The 7,725-nt window shown below is 39.0% G+C and overlaps 1 protein-coding gene across 1 annotated transcript in view; it reads left to right on the top strand.

Moving 5' to 3' along the window:
* LOC104548300 (dedicator of cytokinesis protein 2-like) overlaps nt 1–7,725 on the top strand; it is an 82,527-nt gene that overhangs the window by 53,241 nt on the left and 21,561 nt on the right. Inside the window, exons 11-14 of the mRNA XM_010194288.1 lie at nt 1,240–1,330; nt 2,392–2,511; nt 4,679–4,768; nt 6,099–6,203. Coding sequence (XP_010192590.1) covers nt 1,240–1,330; nt 2,392–2,511; nt 4,679–4,768; nt 6,099–6,203 — 406 coding nt within the window. The remainder of the gene's footprint in view (nt 1–1,239; nt 1,331–2,391; nt 2,512–4,678; nt 4,769–6,098; nt 6,204–7,725) is intronic.

Below are 7,725 nucleotides of genomic sequence, written 5' to 3'. Positions count from 1 at the left end.
TGCTGAACCATCTGCACCTCAGCCACCACAGTTCAAAGCCCAGAGTCTCAGCTGAGATGAGCACTGAAGGCAATTCAGAGCTAAACCTGGAGCTATGAGCTGGAGTGACCAGGGAATCACAGAATCACAGAGCGTTAGGGATTGGAAGGGACCTCAAAAGCTCATCCAGTCCAATCCCCCTGCCGGAGCAGGAACACCCAGATGAGGTTACACAGGAAGGCATCCAGGCGGGTTTTGAATGTCTGCAGAGAAGGAGACTCCACAACCTCTCTGGGCAGCCTGGTCCAGTGCTCTGTCACCCTCACTGAGAAGAAGTTTCTTCTCAAATTTCAGTGGAACCTCCTGTGTTCCAGTTTGTGTCCGTTACCCCTTGTCCTGTCATTGTTTGTCACTGAGAAGAGCCTGGCTCCATCCTCGTGACACTCACCCTTCATATGTTTATAAACATTAATGAGAGCCAGGGAGAAACAATGCTCGCTCTGTGGGCATTGCTGAGCAGGACTCATTTTCAGTTGGGTTGACAGCTGGGAATGATAATGCCTTGACCCACTACAGCAAGGTGTCAGAGGTCCTGTGTCAAAATTCCTGTTGTGTGTAAGAGGATGGGATGCACTCTTCCTTTCTGGCTGTGGGAAGATATGTGGCTTGAGTCACACGATGGGCAGTGGTTGTGCTGGTAGCAGCAGGGCTGCCCTAGGAATCAAGAACATTTGCAACATGTAGTTTAGAGCAACTCTTCTGCCCCTACTACTTTCCTAGTTGTACAGGGACTTGCATTGTTTTTCTGGGCTGGTATTTTCTTTTTTCTCCTTTACCTTGTGTTAACTGTTGTGCTTGCATCTATTTACATGCAAAGTGTTTGCATGCGATTGAAAAGTGCTTCAGAGAAAGGCAGCTATCTTAGTGATAGTCCAGAAATAATGGACTTGGAGGTCTGACTTAGACCTTGAGTCTCGTAGTTCTCCCTCTTGGTCTTAGCGGTGGAGCTGACAGCAATGCACAGGAGGAGGTTTCCTCTTTCTCCTCCTTTTGTGCACAGTGTTTCAACACACAAGGGGAACACAGAGAAGTGTGCACAAATGCACACAGAGCTTTAAGCCCACTCAGAGTGTCCTTAAAGAGTAGTGACTGCGTGACATCTATGGAATTTTCGTGAGAGAGCTTATGTCGAAATTTTTTAACACTTGGTATTCCAGCCGTGTCACTACCTACTCTAATTCTTGTTCTCTCCTTTAACAGATATTTGTATAAACTGCGAGATCTTCATTTAGACTGTGAGAATTACACGGAAGCAGCATATACCCTTCTACTCCATACGTGGCTCTTGAAGGTTAGATTTTCTGAACTCAATATATAAATGAGCTTTTGCAATTTTCAGATGTATAAATTAAAATGTGATTGTTTGAATCTCTGATTTACTGCATATTAGTTATTTTCCATAAGTATATTCAAGTTTCGAGTTAAAAAGAAAGCCGTAGGTCATACAAAATTAACAACAGTTGTTGAAATGTTATTTTCGGTAGCTGTTAAACGCCACATATTGGTAAAACTAAATATTGTAGCAAAAAATGGTTTTTTTATTATAGTGAGAATATTATGTACAAATTCTGAAGCCATTTAACTTCTCTGCGGTTTCATTTTGCTAATTTCTTACTATCCCAAACATAACTGATGAAAATTAAACACAATTTTTTCCAGCTCTCACAGGGGGATATCTGACTTTTTATTTTAAATACTGTGGATCACTCTACCAAATTATGATTGCTTTATTTTCTGTTTGGTAATTATTTTTTGCTGCAACTGATATTTATTCTTAATGCAGTTGACCTTATCAATAGAAATGGTCAGTAAGGTACATTTCCATTTCAAGGGAAAATTCAGAATTTATGTGTTCTCCAGCAAGAAGATGAGATTTCTTATGGAATTTCTTTTAATGCAGAATCATACAAATTTGGCTTTTCACAGTGTTGTTTTACTTAAATTTAATTTTGACTTTTCTGATCATGCAAAAATATGAGGTACTGGCAGAGATAATATTATGTGCAAATATTTTAATACAAAAAAAGCAAAGGCAAATCAGTCAAGATGGTACCACTGAAGTAAAATGAACTTATTTCTCACATAGGTTTCCATCTAAAATTTTTTGGTGGGGGGCACAACAGGTTTTTAAAGTGTTATGTCCAGTCCTGGTTATCACCTGAAATACTGCAGTTATTTCAAGAGGTAATTAAAACATTCCTAGTGCCTTTCCCAGTTTCTTTCTGGAAAGGTAAAAAAGACTGGGAATAAACCACTTGGAAGAACCCAGGGGACCGGGCCCTGAGGCAGGGAGGACGTGTGTGGAATGTTGAACTCCAAAGTGATGTTATTGAAATGTATTTTTATTCTCAGTGGTCAGATGAACAGTGTGCGCCCCAAGTCATGTCTACAGAGTTCCAGTGTTCACAGACCTATCGCCACTTGAAAGAGAATTTGTATGAGAAGATCATAGAATACTTTGACAAAGGAAAGGTAGGGCTGTAGAGGTCTTCCCCCTGCCAGATCTCTTTCTGCTGTGTTACTTTGTATAGTCGTATTTAGTTAATATTCTCTGTATAAAATTTTTGTGCAGGAAATTTTCTTTGAAATATGGGGTAAGTAAAAAATGTGTCCTGAAGGCTTATTCACAGAGTGTATCTGTCCTATATTATTCTTTCAGTAACCACATTCAGAAAGAAAGAGGGCTAATGTTTGTACTCGTCACAAGCATCTCTGTTGGGCAGTAATAAAATAATAAAAAATGTTGAATGTACTTTCCTTTACTAGGAAAAGAATACGGACTACACAAATTGGATTTCTAAACCCATTACCTCCCCAAACATCAGACTGTTCAAAGTGGACATAATTGTTTCAGAGAAGTCTGAGAATTGCATCCCAGATTTAAAATGTAGCAGTTTCATGTTCAGCACCTGGGTTTAATTCAGGGTTGTTTTTTTTTAAATCTGTTCATGAAATTGCCTTTCAATACAATGATAGTAGAGCTGAGATTTTTTGGAAGCTAAGCAAAGGATTAGAAAGCAGGGAAAAGAGCCACAAGGATGGTGAGGGGTCTGGAGAACAAGCTTTATGAGGAGCGGCTGAGGGGACTGGGGTTGTTTAGCCTGGAGAAGAGAAGGCTGAGGGGAGACCTCATCACCACCTACAACTGCCTCAAGGGAGCTTGTAGAGAGGTGGGTGCTGGTCTCTTCTCCCAGGTGATGGAGGATAGAACAAGGGGAAACGGCACCAAGCTGTGCCAAGGGAGGTTCAGGTTAGAGATAAGGAGGAAGTTCTTTACTGAGAGGGTCGTCAGAAGCTGGAACAGGCTGCCCAGGGAGGTGGTGGAGTCACCATCCCTGGATGTGTTTAAAGAGCGGGTGGATGAGGTACTTAAGGATATGGTTTAGTGGGTAGACAGGAGCAGTTGGACGTGATGATCTCAGAGGTCTTTTCCAACCGAGCGATTCTGTGATTCTGTGAAAAATTCTGCAGTGCTGGATAATGAATTTTATGACCGAGTAAAACCTTTAAGTCATTATGTCTTGTTCAGCTGTAGCCAATGGTATGAAGGGAGAAGGCAATTCATTGCTTCTCACAAAATAAAGGTATAACTCCCCCATGAAAATCCATCGTATAATTCAGAAGGTAGAAAGTTCTTGGTGCTTTAGCACTGTGCAGGAAAATGCATTGCTCTTTATAACTTCTGAGGTTTTTTTGTTGGCATCTGAAACAACTACAGTGTAGCAGTCCCCACCCACTGTGTTGGAATAATTAAATCCTCGTGCTTTCTGACACTCCTGGCATTCAGGTTCCTCTCAGACACATCAGAGGAGGCTTGCAGGCAGCTGAGTGCAGTTGTCAGGTTAAAAACTACCTGGTGTAGGAGTACATGGCACCATGTCAAAATGGTCGTAATGCACGTGGCCACCAGTGTCCTTAATCAGTAGAGAATTAAGTTCAGAAAACCCCTTTTGTCTCCTTTATTCTGAAGAGATGAGAAGACAGAATTTGAGAAATATCCTCAAGAGAAAGAGTTTCTGTTTGCTTTAAGACCACTTTTGTGCTGTATACATTAAGTGCCTACAGCAGAAGATAAGAACTATCATAGTCTTTCTGATGCAGCTCTGTAATTCCTCCAAGTAGTTTTTGGAGGTAGCTACGTGGAAAGAACCAAGCTGCTACTCTGGGCAAGTGGTAATTTAAGTCCTTTAATTTTTTATGCAAAGCTACCTGTAGTTACGTATGCTTCAGAATTTCTTGTAAAATGAAGTGTGTTTGTTTTAGAGAGGCAGGTGTCAGTGCCCTTATGCCCTGCTCCTGTGCTTGAGGTATAATCTGGATGTTATGCACCTTGGTGATTTACTTGTCATTTTTTAAAATGTATCTGAAAGTTTAGGTGCTTTTTCATGATCTTAATGCAAGAATAAAGTAGGTTTACTTATTCTTTCCTATAATGAACTATAAAACACTTTTATTTTTTACATTAATCTGCTTTCCTGAAGTTTGCGACTGCCTTGCGTCTTCCATTCTAAACGCGCTCTTAATAAATGACTGCAATTCAAAGACAGCATAATCAATAAAACTGTAGTTAAACAATGATGCATGGAAAACTTCTTTGTTGGTACTGGGTTTACTCTTTGAACGTGTGGTTACATTGCAGATGTGGGAAGAAGCCATATCTTTATGCAAAGAACTTGCAGAGCAGTATGAAAAGGAAGTTTTTGACTATGAACTTCTAAGCCAAAACCTGGTAAGATTCTATACAGATCCTCGAATTATTTCAGTCACACAAATTAGTACTTTTGAGCTATCAGATTATAGAGCTGCTTATGAGCTTGTCTACAATTGATTTTTAATTCATTTGTCTAAGAGTTACTGTGTTGTATTGTAATGATCCAGCGGTAAAGTAGAGATTCATAAAGAACTGTTTGTTGAGTTACATGGACATCTGCTCATTGAGATACTTTGCAGCTTCTATAGATGAAAGAAACATGTTCTCACTTAGTGCAATTTGAAGGCCACCTGTAAAAGAAATAGAATAGGTTTTTGAGGCCCCTGTACTGCTTTAAGGTGGAAACGGCACCTGGATGCATTTTTTCCCCTGAAATTGTTCTTAAAATTTTAGGAACCTGAACTTGACAAGCCTAAAGAAATCTGTCCTAATCAGGGACTGGGGAAGTAATATATCACAAGGAATTAAAACTAGGTCCAAAGACTAGAAGGAAGATTTTAAAGGAAGGTTAAATGTTCCATTATATATTTTAATTACAATTTAATTAATTTAAAAAGAGCCCCCTCCTCCACATACCTTCTTTTTTTTTCCATCCCCCCAGATTCCACACTTGCATAATCTTTATCAAATGGTTAGGTCATATTCAACAGATATCCCAGAACCTTCCACAGAGAAACCATGGGAATGAAAACATGATGTTCTTGAATAGTGTTGTGTATAAAGAAAGCTGCGTTTCCTCCCAGTCAATTCTGCTTTTATCATAAACTAAAAAGTAAAGACAGTATTTTTGCCAGTTCCATTTAAGTTGCAGTGCTGCATGTCTCGTAGGCTTAACACAGGAAATGGAAGTAGTAAACCTGAATGACATTAGCATTGTATGGAAGATATTGTTCAGAGCCCTTCACATGGTGTGTGCCCTTTGCATGATGGCAGGGCAAACGCCCGAGTTGATCCATACCTCGGAAACATCTGAGGCAAGGAGTTTTTCCAAATGCATTATTTCAGTAAAGTTATCAGTTGAGTGTTTACAGTATAAAGTGCCAAGTATTAATTTGGTGTTTGCTTATTTTCTTTTCACACTAGTAAATTAAGGGCAGGCCTGATTCTGAGGTCGAATAATCGAAGCTGACACAATACACATTTAGCTATTTATTATATTTGCATATAAATGTAAACAACATTTAATGCACCACAGCATACTAATTGATTGTTGCTATAGCTCACTAACTGATAATTGATAGCTCTTGCATATCTCCTGTAGTACTTAGTGTAGTACTACTATAGAGGTTAAAAATAAATGGAAAACCATAAAACAATGAGAAGTAATTGCAGTTGGTTTTGCTTTCAGATTCAACAAGCAAAGTTCTATGAAAACATCATGAAAATTCTGAGACCTAAACCAGACTATTTTGCTGTTGGGTATTATGGCCAAGGATTCCCCACATTTCTAAGGGTAAACTTGTTTAAATTCTTACTTTTTTACTCTATTTTTTGTATGCCTCTAAGAATACGAGTTTAGTCTACTAATGCAAGTGTGTAGCTGGGGATGTTTGCCATGGATTTACTTTTGCTTGGATGCAAGACTGTAGACAGACACTGAATTGCTGCTTGTAAGAAAATGCATTAAATGTTTAAGTTGATTCTTTCTCTTGGTTTGATTGTGGAAACTAGAAGATGTATCAGGTAATGAAGGTGATCTGTGAGGTGCAAACGCAGCAGTATTATGTGATGTTATAGGCAGCTCTTACAGTACATATTTCTAGGATGAGTTCCTAAACAGGTTATGAAAACTAGTAAAATGTCATTAACTAACTTGTGTTCAAATTAAATTGCCAGAATTCTGTTTCACATGAGCTTGGTATTTTTAGCAGACCATGCCATGGACTGACAAGAGTTTCAGATTTATATTGCCTCTCAGCTACAATTAAAATACATTACAGATGTTGAAACAGTGTATTTTTCAGACCAATGCATTCCGTAGCCCAATATTATGTCTTTAACAGGGGGCAATAGTAGATAAGTAGTGTAGGAAGGAATATCATATAAAGCAGGTGTGTAGTGATACGGACCTGGTGTATATTCCCTACTTCCTGGGTTGGAGGTGACACTTCTGTTTTCCAGCCCTTACTGGATTGTTCTACAGTGGATGTGTCCAGTTGCTTTCTGAACTGATGCCCTCCAGAACATGCTGTGGCCACACGGTGCACAACTGTGTGCTGGATATTTACTGCTGCCCTTTTTGTTGTCATCTGATTTCTCTACACCAGTTCTTATAGAGAAACCAAACAGTTATTCTTTAATCACCTTCCTCATGCCATTCATGACAGTCTTGGTTTGTTTAAACACTACTTCCACACCAACCATTCCGTATGTTTTAGCATCCTGGTTCCCTTGCTATTTTCTAGTTCATGAGATGGTAGGACAAGAAGTGTACATAATATTTGAAATGTGGACACACTATGAATTTGTTCAGTGTGATACCTCTTCTGTTTCCCTGTTTTCCTCATAATGCCTGAAGTTCAGATTGGTCTTTTGATCTCTAATATGTGTTGAACTGATGGTTCATACCAACTGGCTTGTATTACTCCGAGTGTTTTCCTGAATGGCAACAGCTAGTTGGTATCTTAGGACAATTAGGGTAAGCTTGAGCTGTTTTGATTAAACAGACGTCTATGTGCCAAATCTACTCTCTCATTTCTTGCTTTTCTCCCTTTTTTTTTTCCTAATGTGAGAAATTAAGAATCCAGAGGGTGTTTATTCAAGAAACCTGCCAAACTTAGGAAGTCATCCACAATCGGCTTTTACTTTCATTTTTTAAAAGATCACCGCTTTCATTTAACAACAGTAATGCATGTCTCCAGAGCATAAAACTAACCTCAATATTTGATGTTTTCTTGTAGAAAAAGAATTTCTTACATACTACAGGTGAAATAGTAGCTTTCCTTACACTTGAAAAGCAATGAAATTTCACTCTT

The sequence above is a fragment of the Mesitornis unicolor genome, unplaced genomic scaffold (genome assembly GCF_000695765.1).
Source record: "Mesitornis unicolor isolate BGI_N332 unplaced genomic scaffold, ASM69576v1 scaffold321, whole genome shotgun sequence".
In the NCBI taxonomy this organism is placed as follows: domain Eukaryota; kingdom Metazoa; phylum Chordata; class Aves; order Mesitornithiformes; family Mesitornithidae; genus Mesitornis; species Mesitornis unicolor.
Note: the sequence above shows the minus strand (reverse complement) of the source record. Positions and strands in the feature narration are given on the sequence as shown.